This window comes from Entelurus aequoreus, linkage group LG10 (assembly GCF_033978785.1).
Source record: "Entelurus aequoreus isolate RoL-2023_Sb linkage group LG10, RoL_Eaeq_v1.1, whole genome shotgun sequence".
Classification (NCBI taxonomy): domain Eukaryota; kingdom Metazoa; phylum Chordata; class Actinopteri; order Syngnathiformes; family Syngnathidae; genus Entelurus; species Entelurus aequoreus.
Window position 1 is genome coordinate 42303989 of NC_084740.1, and position 22080 is coordinate 42326068.

The following is a 22080-nucleotide window of genomic DNA, read 5'->3' on the forward strand; positions in this document are numbered from 1 at the left end:
TATAATGTAGGAAGCAGAATATTAATAACAGTGTGAATGAGTGTAAATGGGGGAGGGAGTTTTTTTTGGGTTGGTGCACTAATTGTAAGTGTATCTTGGGTTTTTTATGTTGATTTAATTAAAAAAATAAAAAATAAAAAAAATAAAAAACGATACCGATAATTAAAAAAACGATACAGATAATTTCCGATATTACATTTTAAAGCATTTATCGGCCGATAATATCGGCAGGCCGATACTTTCGGACGTCTCTACCCCTAACCCCCCACCAGGGCACCCCTCTAGACCTGGCTGGGGACCTGCGGCCCCCAGCTTATTTTCAGTGTTTTTCATTAAGTTCAAATCACATGCCTGATATAGACACACACGCGCACACATATATACATACATATATACAGTACATGTATATATGTATATATATATAAATACACACACACACACACACACACACACAGGTACACATATACATATATACATACATACATAACACACATACATACGTAACACACGTACATACATAAGTACGTACGTAACACACATATACATACATAAATACTGTACATAATAATAGATTTTATTTGTATTGCACTTAATATTTGAATAGCAAATCTCAAAGTGCTAACATACACACAGACATAGTTTTGAAAATGAAAAACATAAAAATGGCCCCAGCATAGTTTTATTTGTCAGTGTGTGGCCCTCAGTGCAACAAGTTTGGACAGCCCTGTTCTTTGCTTTTTTATTTCCTGTTTTTTGTTGTTTTTTTGTAGAAGTATTTTTAGAATGTGCTGTTAAAAAAAGGGGCCACACTTTGGACCCCCTGGTGTTTAGAAATCCTCCCAGGTCCCCTATGGAAGTAGACATGCAGTACAGTACCACGCTGTTGGAATGTTTTCTTCCAGCCAACTTGCCTTGGTCCACAAAGGTTGTACTGACCAGTCAAGTACAAACAAGTTGCTGCTCAAAGCTAACCGTCCTGCTGTTCAGTTTAAAGGTATGGCCTGGTGGGAGCGTGGCTGACAGACTGCTCATCTTCCACCTTTCTGGTTTACTTCGGTCTCAGTTTGACTTCCAAGCGGTCAGTTCCTGAAGGCCCCGTGGCGGCTGGCTTTACTGATAAAGTTCTTCAGCAGGTCGTGGTCCATTTCTCCGAAGGCCACGGTCTGTGTGACCGAAGTCAGGTGGTTGACGCAAAACTTGAAGCAGAAGTCCTCCAGGTCCTAGAAATGAAGAGGGCCGTGTGGTCAGCGTCCAGCTCGCCAAACCCTCGTCACTGCGATGTCATCTCCACGTTTTATGCAGGATCAGACATGTCTTAATCCGGCTGATACATTTCCATCGCTAGTCGTCCCAGAAGAAAAACGCGCAACCGAGGAAGTATAACGTGTGCCATCGTAGCTTACAATGATGCTTGTTTGGAATATGTGAGCTACATGCTAACATTACATTTTAACATCATGCTCAATTAGCAACACTAGCATTACATTTTAACATCATGCTCAATCAGCAACACTAGCATTACTATGTGAGCTACATGCTAACATTACATTTTAACATCATGCTCAATTAGCAACACTAGCATTACATTTTAACATCATGCTCAATTAGCAACACTAGCATTACTATGTGAGCTACATGCTAACATTACATTTTAACATCATGCTCAATTAGCAACACTAGCATTACATTTTAACATCATGCTCAATTAGCAACACTAGCATTACTATGTGAGCTACATGCTAACATTACATTTTAACATCATACTCAATTAGCAACACTAGCATTACTATGTGAGCTTTGCTGTAAAGGTACATTTTATCATCATTCTATGTTAGCAACACTAGAATAGCTATGTGAGCTATATGCTAACATTACATTTTAACATCATGCTCAATAAGCAATACTAGCATTACTATGTGAGCTTCGCGGTAAAAGTACATTTTATCACCATTCTATGTTAGCAACACTAGAATAGCTATGTGAGCTACATGCTAACATTACATTTTAACATCATGCTCAATTAGTAACACTAGCATTACTATGTGAGCTTTGCGGTAAAAGTAAATTTTATCATCATTCTATGTTAGCAACAGTAGCATAGATATGTGAGCTACATGCTAACATTACATTTTAACATCATGCTCAATTGGCAACACTAGCATTACTATGTGAGCTACATGCTAACATTACATTTTAACATCATGCTCAATTAGCAACATTAGAACAGCTATGTGAGCTACATGCTAACATTACATTTTAACATCATGCTCAATTAGCAACACTCGCATCACTATGTGAGCTTCGCGGTAAAAGTACATTTTTATCATCATTCTATGTTAGCAACACTAGAATAGCTATGTGAGCTACATGCTAACATTACATTTTAATATTATGCGAGGTTAACAACATTAGCATAGCTATATGAGCGACATGCCAACATTACATTTTGACATCATGCCAGGTTAGCAACACTAGCATAGCTATATGAGTTATATGCTAACATTACATATTAACATCATGCCAAGTTAGCAACACTAACGTAGCTATGTGAGCTACATGCTAACGGTACTTTTTAACAACATGATAGGTTAGCAACGCTAGTACAGCTATGTGAACTAAATGCTAAAGTTACATTTTAACATCATGGTAGGTTTCCGACACTAGCAGAACTATGTGAGCTACATGCTAACAATACACTTTGACATCATGATAGGGTAGCAACGCTCAGAGAGCTATGTGAGCTCCAGTATGGACCAACATTGCTATTTATCGTCATACTAGGTTAGCAACACTTGGATAGCTATGTGAGCTACATGCTAATATTACATTTTAACATCATGCTAGGTTAGCAACACTTGGATAGCTATGTGAGCTACATGTTAACATAACATTTAAAAATGATGCTAGTTTATTTAAAAAATTTTCAAAGCATAAATCATTTAAAATGATGCTACTTTAACACAATTAGCGTAGCTATGTAAGCGACATGCTAACATTACATTTTAAAATCATGCTGGGTTAACAATCAGCTTAGCTATATGAGTTAGATGCTAACATTACATTTTAATGTCATGCTAGGTTAACAGCACTAGCATAGCTATGTGAGCTACATGCAAACATAACATTTTAAAATTATGCTAGTTCATTTAAATAATTAATTTTATAAAATAAAATGAAAAAAAAAACATTTTAAACATTTTAAGATTATGCTACTTTAACACAATTAGCACAGCTATGTAAGCGACATGCTAACATTACATTTTAACATCACGCTAGGTTAACAACACTAGCATAGATGTGTGAGCAACATGCTAACATATTCAGAACACATGTTTAGCAAATTAACTGAAGAAAATCTAAACAATTAAACTTACAAATGTAACTGACTGACCGACAGTTGCTCCGGGCTGCGTTTTAAGACGTGTAGAGAAGCCTGCTTTTTTTTTTTTTTAGAAAGTTGACGTATTGATGTGTAAAACATTATAATTAGAGATGTCCGATAATGGCTTTTTTTCCGATATTCCGATATTGTCCAACTCTTAATTACAGATTCCGATATCAACCGATACAGTCGTGGAATGAACACATTATTATGCCTAACTTTGTTGTGATGCCCCGCTGGATGCGTTAAACAATGTAACAAGGTTTTCCAAAATAAATCAACTCAAGTAAGGGAAAAAATGCCAAAATGGCACTGCCATATTTATTATTGAAGTCACAAAGTGCATTATTTTTTTAACATGCTTTGGGGGGTGGGGGGGGTGTATATTGTAGCGTCCCGGAAGAGTTAGTGCTGCAAGGGGTTTCTGGGTATTTGTTCTGTTGTGTTTATGTTGTGTTACGGTGCGGAGGTTCTCCCGAAATGTGTTTGTCATTCTTGTTTGGTGTGGGTTCACAGTGTGGCACATATTTGTAACAGTGTTGATGTTGTTTATACGGCCACCGTCAGTGTGACCTGTACGGCTGTTGACCAAGTATGCCTTGCATTCACTTGTGTGTGTAAAAGCCATAGATATTATGTGACTGGGCCGACACGCAAAGGTTTATTGGCGTTCTGTACTTCTCCCTACGTCCGTGTACACAGCGGCCTTTTAAAAAGTCATACATTTTACTTTTTGAAACCGATACCGATAATTTCCAATATTACATTTTAAAGCATTTATCGGCCGATATTACCGGACATCTCTAATTATAATCAGTCAGTATTGCAGTATATCTAACTTATGTGGAGTCAAATTGGAAAATAAAGGTAAAGAAGTGTAGGCATGTATGCACATTTTTTATTCTATATACCTTAAAATAAAGGGGCTTGTTGAATTTAGATCAAAATAAAAATAAAATACATTTCATACAATTAGCCTTTACACTTGTTTGCTAATCAAGCTTTGGGCAGGTCAGAGGTGTTAATAAGGAGCGTTGTAGTGAGGGAGACGATCGGGCTTACCCGGGCCTCGTACTTGACGGCGGCAGAGAGAAGAGTGATAGCGTTGTCCTCCGAGATGCCCCTCTTGATGGTCTCCTGGCACAGCCTCTTCAGCCTGCTCTCCCCGTAGAAGGTGGCCAGGTCCAGCAGGCCTGAGCGGCACCAAGACAACATGAGGGATGGCGCTCGCCGTGTCGGCGTGAAGGACGGCACCTTACCAATGGCGTCTTCTGGTGGCAGGTTGATGGCGTCGGTGTAGAGGTACTCCAGAAAGGCCCGGTACACCAGGAAGGGGAACTGGTGGATCTCGATGGTGTCCTCGTCGGTTTCATTCAGCAGCACACGAAAGTGTTCACATCTGGGGGAAATGATGCAAAATAAAACTAACTTGTGTCTGATGTCCAACAACAACAACAAATTCAATTGAACGAGCCCTCGCACACCCACCATCAACATTCAGGAATGCTAGCATGCTAAAGTTAACGTGCTGAGAGTAAGCATATGTCAACTACCAAGTTATAGGACTCTGAGGTGTACAGCTACAAAATTGGCTAAAGGTTTTGTCAGGTTCAAACACTAATGGCATTTATTAAACAAGACAAGGGGCAAAGAATTAAACAGAGACAGAATTCAATTTGGACTCAATTGAGGAGAAACGCCTGGACACACTGTACTTTTGCACAGTCTCCAGCACGCTCTCCCAAAAGATTGCACTACTCCTCCTTTATTTGACTTTCTCCGACCACCTGACCACCGCTTCCACTTCCAGAGGGAAATGGGTCGTAAACAGCGTTGCCTTTGGTTACAGAATAGTTCAAAAGAAGAGGTCGTAAAATAGTTCAGAAAGAGTTCCATAAAATAGTTTAAAGAGAGTTTGTAAAATAGTTCAAAAAGAGGTCCATAAAATACTTCAAAAAGAGTTCGTAAAATACTTCAAAAAGAGGTCGTCTGGAGATTGGGCAGATCCTTGGTTCTCTCCGCTTTGAAGTCCTTGGGTTAGAACAATATCTTTCTGTTGATTACCATACATGAGAGAAAACAGGAACACCTTCATCTTGCTTCCCCCCCCTACACAGTGGAGTTTTACAATCCTTACTCTTGGTAGGTTTCAAAGACACCTTTTGTCTTCTTGTCAGGAACTCAATGTAATACAAAGTTTTTGTGATAATTTAGAAGCAATTATTATAACAGGTTTAGCATGCTAGCATCGTGACGTTAGCATGTTAACAGTTAGCATGGGTCAAGCACCAAGTTAAATGGCTATGATGTGTACGGCTGCAAAATTATGGAAAAAAGTTAGCAGGCTAATTTTAGCGTGCTAGCATCGTTACGTTAGCATGTTAACAGTTAGCATGGGTCAAGCACCAAGTTAAATGGCTATGATGTGTACGGCTGCAAAATTATGGAAAAAAGTTAGCAGGCTAATTTTAGCGTGCTAGCATCATTACGTTAGCATGTTATCAGTTAGCATGGGTCAAGCACCAAGTTAAATGGCTATGATGTGTACGGCTGCAAAATTATGGAAAAAAGTTAGCAGGCTAATGTTAGTGTGCTAGCATCGTTACGTTATCATGCTAACAGTTAGCATGGGTCAAGCACCAAGTTAAATGGCTATGATGTGTACAGCTGCAAAATTATGGAAAAAAGTTAGCAGGCCAATGTTAGCATGCTAGCATCGTGGCTTTAGCATGTTAACAGTTAGCATGTGTCAAGTACCAAGGTGTACGGCTGCCAAATTATTGAAAAAAGTTAGCAGGCCAATGTTAGCATGCTAGCATCCTGGCTTTAGCATGTTAACAGTTGGCATGTGTCTTAGTGATATATCAGATATATTAGATTGTAGGTGCTTTGCTTTTTTACCCTTTGTGTTCATATTTGGCTGTTTGTTGGAATTTTGTTTGCTTTTTGCTTGATTGTAAAATATGTCGATGGAGAGGGGGTGTGATGTCATATGTTGTCAATATTCAGTGTTATATTGTTCATAGTTAATATTGTAAATCCCATATTCTTTATTTTCATGTACATTCTGGGTGTCTCGTTCAGTAAAAAAAATTTAAAATTCCATTCCGTTTTTAAGGCGGTCTGTCATAACGTCTTTAGCTTTCAAACAGACATTATTGTGAGGTTTATTATTGTGAGACATTTTTTTCTCTAAATTTGCCCCCCCCCCTCCCCCCCCCCACAGTCAAAATTATTGCCCAGGCCTGGCTTAATGGTTTTAAATGATCAATTGAATCTTGGAAAATTGTTAAAAGTACAAAAGCCCTTAAATTTATATATTTATTTTTAAAAAATTGATTTAAATTAGGCCTTTTTTTGTCTTTTTGAATTTTGTATTGTATCATATAGTTTATCATTATTATTATTTAAATACTCTATTTGTATTTGCTTTTATTTTCTTTCTTTGACATGTGTTGTTAAAGTCATAATTTGCTCAACCTGATGGATGTGTAAAATTGTTGAATATGTTGAAAGTGCCTTGACTTTTATGTAAATGGTGAATATATGTTTGTTGTTCTGTCATTAAAAATAAAATAAAAGTAACAATTTTTTTTAAAAAAGTATGCCGGAACAGGAAGAGGGAAAAAACTAAAACCGCCTACAACAAAACAGGCCAGCAATTTACTTTACTATTTGTTTCTATATACTAATTACTTGTATCATATGATAATATATTGTATCTGTTGATGAAGTTATGTCTTAGTTGCATAAAAAAAAAGGCAGATACAAGTCGAAATGCCCAAACATCGACGCTGATAATCGGTTGATCTCTAACTTGAATAAAGATTAAAAAACACAATGCAGTACATTTTGTTCATTAAATAAATTATTTAAATTGTAGTACTTTATTATTATTATTCACTTTATAAGAGTTAATAATGCCAACTTTTGATTGACATTGACCTCACTGCAAGTGGTTACACTGCAAAAAGTCAGTGTTCGAAAACAAGGGGAAAAAATAAAAAAAATAAATGAGGGGTATTTTATTTGAACTAAGCAAAATTATCTGCCAATAGAACAAGAACATTTGGCTTGTCGAGACTTTCCAAAACAAGTCAATCAATCAATCAATGTTTATTTATATAGCCCTAAATCACAAGTGTCTCAAAGGGCTGCACAAGCCACAGCGACATCCTCGGTACAGAGCCCACATACGGGCAAGGAAAAACTCACCCCAGTGGGACGTCAATGTGAATGACTATGAGAAACATTCTCAATGAACCAAAAAATACCTTAAAATAAGTATATTCTCACTAATGACAACTGTACTACTATCATATTGTCTAAAAATGCATTTTTCCATGGATAACATGACATCGTCGCGCCAAGTGCGTGCTCTTTCAGTCAATTAGTGCGCATATAAACAGCCCGGCCCCCGGCCAAAAAAATTGTTTTATTATAATTTTGAAGAATACATCTGAATGTGCATGAACTATTTCTGTTCAAAATAGTTTGAAATGTCACATGTTAAATGTTTAAATATTAACTGTCAGTTTACTGTACTGTGCCAAATGTACTACTATATGAGTGCGTATTTTCTCTTGTTTCATTGAAAATAAAACAGCAAAGTCCATTTAAATGATAATGATAAATGGGTTATACTTGTATAGCGCTTTTCTACCTTCAAGGTACTCAAAGCGCTTTGACAGTATTTCCACATTCACCCATTCACACACACATTCACACACTGATGGAGGGAGCTGCCATGCAAGGCGCTAACCAGCAGCCATCAGGAGCAAGGGTGAAGTGTCTTGCCCAAGGACACAACGGACGTGACTAGGATGGTAGAAGGTGGGGATTGAACCCCAGTAACCAGCAACCCTTTGGCTGTCATCTGTTTTAATTATGAGACACAATTGTGTCAAAGTCATGATTTTTTTTTTCATGCTTGAAATAAGAAATTATTACTTTAAAAAAGTAGTTTTATACTTGTGAGTGTTGATGACACAACAGTTGATATTCTAGTTTCAAGCATGTTTTACTCAATATAGGTCATCAAATCTCAGCAACAAGCTGTAATATCTTACTGAGATCATTTAGGACCAAAACACTTAAAACAAGTAAAACACTAACATAAAATCTGCTCAGTGAGAAGAATTATCTTATCAGACATAAAATAAGCAAATATCACCCTTATTTGAGGTATTTAATCTTACTTGGATTTCATTTTTGGCAGTATTACCTGCCGACATGAGAGAATAAGCACATAGACCAGGGGTGTCCAAAGTGCGACCCGGGGGCCATTTGCGGCCCGCAGCTAATTGTTTACCGGCCCGCCACACATTCTGGAAATACTGTTGTAAAAATAAAAAAGAACATTAAAAAAAGTGGAATGAGGTGAAATCTAACGAGAAAAAGTTGCAATGTTGACACAAAAGCTGCCCTGCAGGCTGTTTTTTTTCTTTTGTCTTTCTTTATTTATTTTTTTTGCCATTGCTCAAAAAACAAAAAAAAGACAAAAAATTCATGTTATAATGAATTATTTATTTGTATTTTCAGGGCTCCAATTACTTCAAATATTTCACTTTAAAACGTTTTATGTGGTAAATATTGCATATATTGTGTAGTAGCCATATAAAAACATCAAAGTTTTCTTTGACAAAAGCGCATAAAACAAACAAAATAATAGTTCCAGCATAAAATGGACAGATATATCTGAAGTTGATCTCGTAATTTAAGTGTTGAAAGTAAAAGAAAAACCTAATAAAAATGTATCACTTTATGAGTGGGGCACCTTTTGGATCCCAAATATATTTAGTGATTTTTTATTTATGTTTTCACTGTGATTACTCAAAAATATGAAATAATTAAAATCAATGGTGTCCTGCATTATTGATCTTTTAGGGCTCTAATTACTAAATACTGCATATTTCAGTTTTACTATAAAAAAACTACCGTATTTTCCGCACCATAAGCCGCACCTAAAATACAAAATTTTTCTCAAAAGCTGACAGTGCGGCTAATAACCCGGTGCGCTTTATATATGGATTAATATTAATATTTATTTTCATAGAGTTTAGGTCTCGCAACTACGGTAAACAGCCGCCATCTTTTTTCCCCGTAGAAGAGGAAGCGCTTCTTCTTCTACGGTAAGCAACCGCCCCATAGAAGAGGAAGCTCTTCTTCTTCTACTGTAAGCAACCGCCAAGGTGAGCACCCGCCCCCGTAGAAGAAGCGCGCGGATATTACGTTTCATTTCATTTGTGTGTTTCTGTAAAGACCACAAAATGTCTCCTACCAAGAGACACGCGTACAAGGTTCCACTGACTTTTGATATTCCTGTGAACCGCACTGTGGATACAACGGGAACACGTACGGTGAATATCCGTTAGCTTGCCATGCTAACGGCCAGAAACTTCCACCCACGGCGATATTCAAAAGGAAGACCTTGCCAAAAGAGAACTTTCCAGCCGGCGTCATCATAAAACCTAACTCGAAGGGATGGATGGATGAAGAAAAAATGAGCGAAGAGACCGGGTGACTTTTTTCACGCAGCTCCGTCCCTGTTGATCTATGACTGCACGTGCGTCCACATCACAGATGGTGTCAAAAAACAAGTGAAGCACACCGAAGAAGAAGAATTCGAGGGATTTGTGGATGAGTAATAACTTCAGAAAGTGAGCTTTAAATGTTTATTTTGTGTGTTGTGTGACACTAACGTATGAGCAACGTTGAGTTATTGATGCTGCTATTGCTCTGCACTATTTTGAGTGTTACTATTTTTGTGATTGCACATTTGCACATTACATTTTGGTAGTGAACAGAGTTGTTAGAACGCTGGTTTGTAATATATTATTAAAGTTTGACTGACCTATCTGACTGTTTTTTTGACATTCCTTTTAGCGTAGCGTAGGTGCGGCTAATAACACGGGGCGGCTAATAGGTAAACAACGTTTTGAAATATGCCATTCATTGAAGGTGCGGCTTACAACACGGGGCGGCTTATGGTGCGGAAAATACGGTAAGTTGTTTTTGACAGAAAAGCCATAAAACATTTTTTTTAATTTGTATTACTTTATATCAACTTGAAGTTGATATAGAGATTTACTGTAAGCGTTAAATAATTAAAAAATAATAATAATCTGACTTATTTTTAACATTTTAATGACTGAGACCCTTTATGGTCCCCGGGACCTCTACAGGTAAAATAAATGAAAAATCCATATATTTTGTTATGGTTTGAAAATGAAAAATATCAAAATGGCGCCCACATGCTTTAATTTTTCCGTGTGCGGCCCTCAGTGGAAAAAGTTTGGACACCCCTGACATAGACACATTGTTACATTTAAAAGCTTGTTATCTCTGTCATTAGATGGTGTACCTAATGCTGTGGCCAGCGAGTGCTTGTGTTTACGGTTCATGGCTGAACAAACACTGTGACTTCCTTCTCTTCAAACATGTGACTCTGGCACTGCAGGTGTTTTTCAAGCGCTGTGGGGGCCGCCGGCGCAGACAGTCTGGCTCCTTCCGACTGACGGTGCAAAAGAGCGAGGAGGCGGCCAAATGCACATGCATCCGTGTCAAGAGTGCGGTTTTAAAAAAAGACAAAAGTGGAAACAATAGGTCTGTCTTCGCTTCCCCCTTCGACACCAACAGGAAAGCAGATCGCGTTTCTCCGCTGCGGGACAGCACTGCATGCTGGGACCCCACTTTGTTAACCTTTACACAACAAACATCTTACATGCGACTCACGCACCATGGACATAAGTATTGGGACACAGTAATGCAATCCACACTTCTAAGGCGTCCAGGAAAATGTCCCCCGCAGACAAAAGTAGTGTGGCCACCTGTTTAATGCCGCCACTTATTTTGCATCCATCAAAATGTATTGAATTAACCCTTGATCACAAGTGTCTTAAAGGGCTTCACAAAGCCACAATGACATCCCCTGATCTAAACCCACATCCCTGCAAGGAAAAACCTCAAAGATATTGTGGGCGATACTACAAATTTGGGTATCGAGCCAATACCAAGTTGCAAGGGCAGTATCGGCCACACCAATGCAGACTGTTAGAATAATTGTATCTAAGTTATCACAAAACTTTGTGTTTCAATGAGTTCCTGGCGAACAGACAAAAGCTGTCTTTAAAGGCCTACTGAAAGCCACTACTACCGACCACGCAGTCTGATAGTTTATATATGAATGATGAAATCTTAACATTGCAACACATGCCAATACGGCCGGGTTAACTTATAAAGTGCAATTTTAAAATTCCAGCCACACTTCCGGTTGAAAAACTCCTTTGGATATGATTTATGCGCGTGACGTCACAAAAGCAACGGAAGTGGTTGGACCCCATCGGACCCGATAGAAAAGCCTCTTGTTTTCTTCGACAAAATTCCACAGTATTCTGGACATCTGTTTTGGTGAATCTTTTGCAATTTGTTTAATGAACAATGGAGGCTGCAAAGAAGAATGTTGTAGGTGGGATCGATCGGTGTATTAGCGGCTAAGTACAATACTTACAGCAACACAACAAGGACTACTTACTACGCCTAGCCGATGCTTGCCGCCAAACCCACGGATGAAGTCCTTCGTCGCGCCGTTGATCGCTGGAACGCAGGTGAGCACGGCTGTTGATGGGAAGATGAGCGCTGGCTGGCGTAGGTGGAGCGCTAATGTTTTATCATAGTTCTGTGAGGTCCGGTTGCTAAGTCGCTAAATTAGCCTTAGCGTCGTTAGCAACAGCATTGTTAAGCCTTACCAGGCTGAGAATTTTTAAGCGTGTAGTTACATGTACATGGTTTAATAGTATTGTTGCTCTTCTGTCTATCCTTCCAGTCAGGGGTTTATTTATTTTGTTTATATCTTCATTTGACAACGATGCTAGCACGTTAGCTCAGTAGCTAAGTGTGTCACCGATGTATTGTCTTGGAGATAAAAGTCACTTTAAATGTCCATTTCGCGTGCTCGACTCTCATTTTCAAGAGGATATAATATCCGAGGTGGTTTAAAATACAAATCCGTGATACACAATAGAAAAAGGAGAGAGTACATAGTTCTGTGAGGTCCGGTTGCTAAATTAGCCTTAGCGTCGTTAGCAACAGCATAGTTTAGCCTTACCAGGCTGAGAATTTTTAACCGTGTAGTTACATGTTCATGGTTTAATATTATTGTTGATTTTCTGTCTATCCTTCCAGTCAGGGGTTTATTTATTTTGTTCATATCTTCATTTGAGAATGATGCTATCACGTTAGCTCAGTAGCTAAGTGTGTCACCGATGTATTGTCGTGGAGATAAAAGTCACTTTAAATGTCCATTTCGCGTGCTCAACTCTCATTTTCAAGAGGATATAGTATCCGAGGTGGTTTAAAATACAAATCCGTGATTCACAATAGAAAAAGGAGAGGGTGTGAAATCCAATGAGCCAGCTGGTACCTAAGTTACGGTCAGAGCGAAAAAAGATACGTCCATCACTGCCTCTCAAGTCCTTCACTGTAACGTTCCTCATCTACGAATCTTTCATCCTCGCTCAAATTAATGGGGTAATCGTCACTTTCTCGGTCCAAATCTCTCTCGCTCCATTGCAAACAAAGGAAAATTGTGAGGAATACTAGCTCCTGTGACGTCACGCTACTTCCGGTACAGGCAAGGGTTTTTTTTATCAGCGAGCAAAAGTTGCGAAGTTTATCGTCGATTTTCTCTACTAAATCCTTTCAGCAAAAATATGGCAATATCGCGAAATGATCAAGTATGACACATAGAATGGATCTGCCATTCCTGTTTAAATTTAAAAAAATCATTTCAGTAGGCCTTTATGCCGCCACTTATTTTTCATCCATCAAAATGTATTGAATTAACCCTTGATCACAAGTGTCTTAAAGGGCTTCACAAAGCCACAATGACATCCCCTGATCTAAAGCCACATCCCTGCAAGAAAAAACCTCAAAGATACTCTGGGCGATACTACAAAATTGGGTATCGAGCCAATACCAAGTTGCAAGGGCAGTATCGGCCAAGCCAATGCAGACTGTTAGAATAATTGTATCTAAGTTATCACAAAACTTTGTGTTTCAATGAGTTCCCGGCGAGCAGACAAAAGCTGTCTTTAATCCTACCAAGCAGAAGGCTTGTAAAACTCCACTGTGTAGGATGGGAAGCAACATGAAGGTGTTCTGTTTCTTTCATTTATTGTAATCAACAGAAAGATATTGTCTTGACCCGAGATCTACAAAGCAAAGAGGAAGCAGGACCAGACTCCCCTCCAGGTACCGCTTCTTTGAACTTTTTTACAAGCTTTTCTTTGAACTGTTTTAATCAAAGGCGATGTCTGTTTACGACCCCTGTCCCTTAGAAACAGCTGTTGCCATGTATTCAGGGAAAGTCCAAATAAAAGAGGAGGCGTACAATCTTTCGCCAGAGCGTGATGGAGACTGTATAAGAGTACAGCCCAGAAGTCTCTCCTCAATTGAGCCAAATTTAGTTCTGTCTCTGTTTAATTCCTTGCTTCTTGTCTTGTTTAATAGATGTCATCAGTGTTTGAACCTGACACCGACACACTTTAAATTTTCAACATCATTGAATCTTAACATTTTTGATAAAAAATTATAATCAGTAGGTGTGTCAAAAAAATAGATTTTTAGATGAATTGCGATTCTTATTTTTAATGATTATTAATCATATATATTTTTTTCAATCTGTCCTGTTCAGCCACTCAGGCAAATCATATTGTTGATGTAGACCGGGGGTCATCAACCTATACACTATATTGCCAAAAGTATTTGGCCACCCATCCAAATAATGAGAATCAGGTGTCCTAATCACTTGACCCACAGGTGTATAAAATCAAGCACTTAGGCATGGAGACTGTTTCTTCAAACATTTGTGAAAGAATAGGCCGCTCTCAGGAGCTCAGTGATTTCTTGACTTGTCTTTTTCTATATTCCAACACAGTGTTACTGTTCAAAATGTGTGTCATGTGACAATATACTTGCTAAATAAAACCTCTGCCTTGTTTTTAATGAATACTTACGCCTACTACGCTATTGTATTTTCAGGTTGGTCGTTATGGTGGTACTTGGAGAGCCAAGTACTTTCTGAGGTGGTACTTGGGGAAAAAACTAATATATGCTTATTGAAAAAAAAAAAAAATACCACTTGTCTTTTCCTATATTCCAACAAAGTGTTACTGTTCAAAATGTGTGTCACGTGACAATATAATTGCTAAATAAAACCTCTGCCTTGTTTTTAATGAATACTTACGCCTACTACGCTACTGTATTTTCAGGTTGGTCATTATGGTGGTACTTGGAGAAACAAGTATTTTCTGAGGTTGTACTTGGGGAAAAAAACTAATATATGCTTATTTCTTTTAAAATACACTTTTATTTTCCTATATTCCAACACAGTGTTACTGTTCAAAATGTGTGTCATGTGACAATATACTTGCTAAATAAAACCTCTGCCTTGTTTTTAGTGAATACTTACGCCTACTACGCTACTGTATTTTCAGGTTGGTTGTTATGGTGGTACTTGGAGAGCCAAGTATTTTCTGAGGTGGTACTTGGGAAAAAAACTGATATATATACTTGTTTTTTTTAAATACACTTGTCTTTTCATATATTCCAACAAAGTGTTACTGTTCAAAATGTGTGTCATGTGACGATATATTTGCTAAATAAAACCTCTGCCTTGTTTTTAATGAATACTTATACCTACTACATTTTAAGGTTGGTCATTGTGGTAGTACTTGGAGAGCCAAGTACTTTCTGAGGTGGTACTTGGGGGAAAAAAAACTAATATATACGTTTTAGGTTTTTTTTAAATACACTTATCTAAAAATGTTTTTATTATTGAGACCCTTCCGAGACCAAACTTGAGGGGAGGCGTAAAGGTTAAAAAAATCTCCATGTTGTATTGGTTTTGAAAGTTGAAAAAATTATGAAAACGGCCCCCACATGCCCTCTGTAAAAACTATCATCCGATATTTTGTTATCGTTTATATCAGGGGTCACCAACGTAGTTCCACAACATACCCTGATCTAAACTTATAAAAAAACATATTACTGTCTAAGCAACTATTTATATTGATCGATCTATACCAGGGGTCACCAACGCGGTGCCCGCGGGCACCAGGTAGCCCGTAAGGACCAGATGAGTAGCCCGCTGGCCTGTTCTAAAAATAGCTCAAATAGCAGCACTTACCAGTGAGCTGCCTCTATTTTTTAAATTTTATTTATTTACTAGCAAGCTGGTCTCGCTTTGCTCGACATTTTTAATTCTAAGAGAGACAAAACTCAAATAGAATTTGAAAATCCAAGAAAAAATTTTAAAGACTTCGTCTTCACTTGTTTAAATACATTCATTAATTGTTTTACTTTGCTTCTTATAACTTTCAGAAAGACAATTTTAGAGAAAAAATACAACCTTAAAAATGATTTTAGGATTTTTAAACACATATACTTTTTTACCTTTTAAATTCCTTCCTCTTCTTTCCTGACAATTTAAATCAATGTTCAAGTAAATTTATTTTTTTTATTGTAAAGAATAATAAATAAATTTTAATTTAACTCTTCATTTTAGCTTCTGTTTTTTCGACAAAGAATATTTGTGAAATATTTCTTCAAACTTATTATGATTAAAATTCAAAAAAATTATTCTGGCAAATCTAGAAAATCTGTAGAATCAAATTTAAATCTTATTTCAAAGTCTTTTGAATTTCTTTTAAAATTTTTGTTCTGGAAAATGTAGAAGAAATAATGATTTGTCTTTGTTAGAAATATAGCTTGGTCCATCCATCCATCCATCCATTTTCTACCGCTTATTCCCTTTGGGGTCGCGGGGGCGCTGGAGCCTATCTCAGCTACAATCGGGCGAAAAACGTGGTACACCCTGGACAAGTCGCCATGTCATCGCTTGGTCCAATTTGTTATATATTCTAACAAAGTGTAGATTGGATTTTAACCTATTTAAAACATGTCATCGAAATTCTAAAATGAATTTTATTCAGGAAAAATTACTAATGATGTTCCATAAATTATTTTTTTAATTTTTTCAAAAAGATTCGAATTAACTAGTTTTTCTCTTCTTTTTTTCGGTTGAATTTTGAATTTTAAAGAGTCGAAATTGAAGATAAACTATGTTTCAAAATGTAATAGTCATTTTTTTCGTGTTTTCTCCTCTTTTAAACCGTTCAATTAAGTGTAAATATCATTAATTATTAATAATAACATAGAGTTAAAGGTAAATTGAGCAAATTGGCTATTTCTGGCAATTTATTTAAGTGTGTATCAAACTGGTAGCCCTTCGCATTAATTAGTACCCAAGAAGTAGCTCTTGGTTTCAAAAAGGTTGGTGACCCCTGGTTTATGTCATCCATGTCGCCCAACCCTATTGTCCCCAAAGTTGAATTCACCCAGAATGTCTTGTCAAGAAGAAAAATTCAGATTGAAGGTTTTGGTCTTTGAAGTAAAACTTCAATTAATTCAATTTGTTGTGTACCTTATTTTAAGCAGGGCTTTGTGAACGTGGATACACTTTCCATCCACTAAGAATTTCAGGTCGGAGATTTCCGGGCTGTCAAACTCTTTCTTCAGAGACTGGGCCACTGTCAGGTGATCGTCGCTATCTGCAGCATAAGCAAAAAAAACCATGATAAAAAACAATATTCACAACTGAGGAGCATAAATAAGCTTAGAAGAGTCGTATCGGAATAATTCACGACAGCGAGCCCTGGGACATGTCGGCGCTTCTCGAGGGTGACTTCAGTCAGAAAGTATGAGCAGGAAACAGAATTTCCTGTTTGTTTCTTCAAATACTTCCTGGAACTCAGGGCAGAAAATATTTCAACAGCAGCGGATTCCAAGGCTGCACGGGAACACTATAAATAATAATAACAAAATGCCCTTTGACATTAAAAAGACGTTTAAAGTTCATTGTGATGATTTATTGGTACTTTTTGGACATCACAAGTTCATCTTAACACCATTGTAGTAAATAAGAACTGTTTTTTAAATTGTCCTCATGAATATACTTCTACAAAAAGGCAGCACTTTTTTGCTCAAGGGCTCCCTCTAGAGGTGACAAGTAGTACACTTAATAATGAATCAGAAACATTGTTGTTATAAATTATTGATGTATTCAAAGGGGAACTGCACTTTTTGGGGAATTTTGCCCATCATTCACAATCATTATGACAGACATGACGACAGATGTATATTTTTTTAATGCATTGTAAATATTAAATAAATTTGATCAAAAGTCTGCTTACAATGGAGCTGTTCAAGGCCTACTGAAAGCCACTACTACCAACCACGCAGTCTGATAGTTTATATATCAATGATGAAATCTTAACATTCAAACACATGCCAATACGGCCGGGTTAACTTATAATGTGCAATTTTAAAATTCCCGCCACACTTCCGGTTGAAAAACTCCTTTGGATATGATTTATGCGCGTGACGTCACAAAAGCAACGGAAGTGGTTGGACCCCATCGGACCCGATAGAAAAGCCTCTTGTTTTCTTCGACAAAATTCCACATTATTCTGGACATCTGTTTTGGTGAATCTTTTGCAATTTGTTTAATGAACAATGGAGACTGCAAAGAAGAACGTTGTAGGTGGGATCGATCGGTGTCTTAGCGGCTAAGTACAATACTGTAATATCTGTGATATTTGCATTAGTGTACTGTCTTTAAGGGTTTGGGGAACGCGCATGCGCGAGTGAGTTGGCGGAGAACTTGTGTGTGTGAGCGTGAGTTTTGGCTAACAGCAGCTCGTGTATGTGTGTGCGTTACTTTTTGAACTACAACCAGTTACCGCTTTTTAATAAAGCGATTGAGCAGCGCTTCCTCGTCTGTGTGACTCCTTCTCCACTGCGGGGCATTACAATACTTGCAGCAACACAACAAGGACTACTTACTACGCCTAGCCGATGCTTGCCGCCAAACCCACGGATGAAGTCCTTCGTCGTGCCGTTGATCGCTGGAATGCAGGTGAGCACGGCTGTTGATGGGTTTCTATCTTCATTTGAGAAGGATGCTACGCGCTAGCTCAGTAGCTAAGTGTGTCACCGATGTATTGTCTTGGAGATAAGTCACTTTAAATGTCCATTTCGCGTGCTCGACTCTCATTTTCAAGAGGATATAGTATCCGAGGTGGTTTAAAATACAAATCCGTGATTCACAATAGAAAAAGGAGAGAGTACATAGTTCTGTGAGGTCTGGTTGCTAAGTTAGCTTCAATGGCGTCGTTAGCACAGCATTGTTAACCTTCGCCAGCCTGGAAATCATTAACCGTGTATTTACATGTCCACGGTTTAATAGTATTGTTGATTTTCTATCTATCCTTCCAGTCAGGGGTTTATTTATTTTGTTTCTATCTTCATTTGAGAACGATGCTATCGCGCTAGCTCAGTAGCTAAGTGTGTCACCGATGTATTGTCTTGGAGATAAAAGTCACTTTAAATGTCTATTTCGCGTGCTCGACTCCCATTTTCAAGAGGATATAGTATCCGAGGTGGTTTAAAATACAAATCCGTGATTCACAATAGAAAAAGGAGAGAGTACATAGTTCTGTGAGGTCTGGTTGCTAAGTTAGCTTCAATGGCGTCGTTAGCACAGCATTGTTAACCTTCGTCAGCCTGGAAAGCATTAACCGTGTATTTACATGTCCACGGTTTAATAGTATTGTTGATTTTCTATCTATCCTTCCAGTCAGGGGTTTATTTATTTTGTTTCTATCTTCATTTGAGAACGATGCTATCGCGCTAGCTCAGTAGCTAAGTGTGTCACCGATGTATTGTGTTGGAGATAAGTCACTTTAAATGTCCATTTTGCGTGCTCGACTCTCATTTTCAAGAGGATATAGTATCCGAGGTGGTTTAAAATACAAGTCCGTGATTCACAATAGAAAAAGGAGAGAGTACATAGTTCTGTGAGGTCTGGTTGCTAAGTTGCTAAGTTAGCTTCAATGGCGTCGTTAGCACAGCATTGTTAACCTTCGCCAGCCTGGAAAGCATTAACCGTGTATTTACATGTCCACGGTTTAATAGTATTGTTGATTTTCTATCTATCCTTCCAGTCGGGGGTTTATTTATTTTGTTTCTATATGCAGTTAAAGCACGATGCTATCACGTTAGCTCGTAGCTAAAGCATTTCGCCGATGTATTGTCGTGGAGATAAAAGGCACTGAATGTCCATTTCGCGTTCTCGACTCTCATTTTCAAGAGGATATAGTATCCAAGGTGGTTTAAAATACAAATCCGTGATCCACAATATAAAAAGGAGAGTGTGGAATCCAATGAGCCAGCTTGTACCTAAGTTACGGTCAGAGCGAAAAAAGATACGTCCATCACTGCCTCTCAAGTCCTTCACTGTAACGTTCCTCATTACGAATCTTTCATCCTTGCTCAAATTAATGGGGTAATCATCACTTTCTCGGTCCGAATCTCTCTCGCTCCATTGTAAACAATGGGGAATTGTGAGGAATACTAGCTCCTGTGACGTCACGCTACTTCCGGTACAGGCAAGGCTTTTTTTTATCAGCGAGCAAAAGTTGCGAACTTTATCGTCGATTTTCTCTACTAAATCCTTTCAGCAAAAATATGGCAATATCGCGAAATGATCAAGTATGACACATAGAATGGATCTGCTATTCCCGTTTAAATTAAAAAAAATCATTCCAGTAGGCCTTTCAATTCTGCCTATAAAACCCCTAAAAACATCCAAACACCTCCATTAGTTTTTTATATACACGATGTAAGTATATATGTAATGTAGTAAAATTTATAATAACATTTAATATTTACCTATTTTGATCATTTTAAGCATACATGGCGCATTCATTTAAAAAACGCATCACATTTGCTTTTTTTTTTTCTTCATCACTGATTATTACTCACTGCAGACTTCATGAGCGCCAACAAACATAATAAAACATCATTTACTGTACAAGGTCTGCTGTCATTTGGATGCCGACTGCTAGGATGTTCATATATTCCCGTTTAGGTGAAAAATGACTCATAATCCTCATATGCATATTGTTATGAAGGTGTCTGTTACTACATTATATATATACTTGCAGTGTGTATATTGTACATACTACATATTGTTATGAAGGTGTCTGTTACTACATTATATATATACTTGCAGTGTGTATATGGTACATACTACATATTGTTATGAAGGTGTCTGTTACTACATTATATATATACTTGCAGTGTGTATATTGTACATATTACATATTGTTATGAAGGTGTATGTTACTACATTATAAATATACTTGCAGTGTGTATATTGTACATATTACATATTGTTATGAAGGTGTCTATTACTACATTATATATATACTTGCAGTGTGTATATTGTACATATTACATATTGTTATGAAGGTGTCTGTTACTACATTATATATATATTTGCAGTGTGTATATTGTACATATTACATATTGTTATGAAGGTGTCTGTTACTACATTATATATATACTTGCAGTGTGTATATTGTACGTATTACATATTGTTATGAAAGTGTCTGTTACTACATTATATATATACTTGCAGCGTGTATATTGTACATATTACATATTGTTATGAAGGTGTCTGTTACTACATTTTATATATATACTTGCAGCATGTATATAAAACGTTGGAGGGTTTTGAAGTTGTTTTAGAGACTTTAAAGGCTACAACGGTGACTCCCAATGGCCGCATCGTTCGAGCATTTTTTTTGTATCATCTTTAAGATCGTAAAAAACCCAAAAAAACGTGTCACTCATAATGATTGTGAACGATAGGCAAAATTCCAAAAAAGTGCAGTTCACCTTTAAACACTACTTCTCCAGATCAGTAAAATGTAAATACAATAACAAGACTGAGCCCGGGTCGTCATGGCGACTGCAGCGAGAGCTACACTCCTCTCTAAAAGCCGTTGAACCATTGTCACGCCGCCAAACGCCGTATGGTAATCAGCGGGACACTTTGTGCAGGTCTGGATTAGGGATGTAACATTATGAACATTTCATTTCACGGTTATTGTGGGCAAAATTATCACTGCTGTCATTATCATTGCAGTATTGTTGAATGTGTTAAAAAAAAAGTACTTATACAAACACTGACATCTTTTAACCAGGCTTTTAACTCTAAATACTTTCTTGGCAGAAGAACCATTTATTATTCTTCTGGATGGATGGATGAATGGATGGATTCTTAAGAGCCTTATTTTCATTTGAGTGTTTAAATGTTTATGTTTACATTTTAATTTGTTAAAGTTTTAGTAATTTTTTTTTTTTTGATAAAGGCAATTTGAGTGTTCACTTCGCTTGACGTCACCCAAGTTCACCTCCTGTTGGAGACAGCTTCGTCTTTGTTAATAAAGTTGTAAAAAAAAACAAAAAAAACACCTATTTGTTATAGTCCTCTTAGTATAGATCAGGGGTCACCAACCTTTTTGAAACCAAGAGCTACTTCTTGGGTACTGATTAATGCGAAGGGCTACCAGTTTGATACACACTTAAATAAATTGCCAGAAATAGCCAATTTGCTCAATTTACCTTTAACTCTATGTTATTATTAATAATTAATGATATTTACACTTAATTTAACGGTTTAAAAGAGGACAAAACACGAAAAAAATGACTATTAAATTTTGAAACATAGTTTATCTTCAATTTCGACTCTTTAAAATTCAAAATTCAACCGAAAAAAAGAAGAGAAAAAC

The 22080-nt window shown here is 37.3% G+C and overlaps 1 protein-coding gene across 1 annotated transcript in view; it reads right to left on the minus strand.

The window, feature by feature from the left end:
- Positions 1-535: 535 nt before the first annotated feature.
- Positions 536-22080, minus strand: part of rcbtb2 (regulator of chromosome condensation (RCC1) and BTB (POZ) domain containing protein 2) — a 43708-nt gene continuing 22163 nt past the window's right edge. Inside the window, exons 9-12 of the mRNA XM_062062157.1 lie at positions 16866-16992; positions 4642-4781; positions 4445-4575; positions 536-1220 (exon numbers count right to left, since the gene is read on the minus strand). Of these exons, the coding sequence (XP_061918141.1) occupies positions 1080-1220; positions 4445-4575; positions 4642-4781; positions 16866-16992 (539 nt within the window). The 3' untranslated portion in view covers positions 536-1079. The remainder of the gene's footprint in view (positions 1221-4444; positions 4576-4641; positions 4782-16865; positions 16993-22080) is intronic.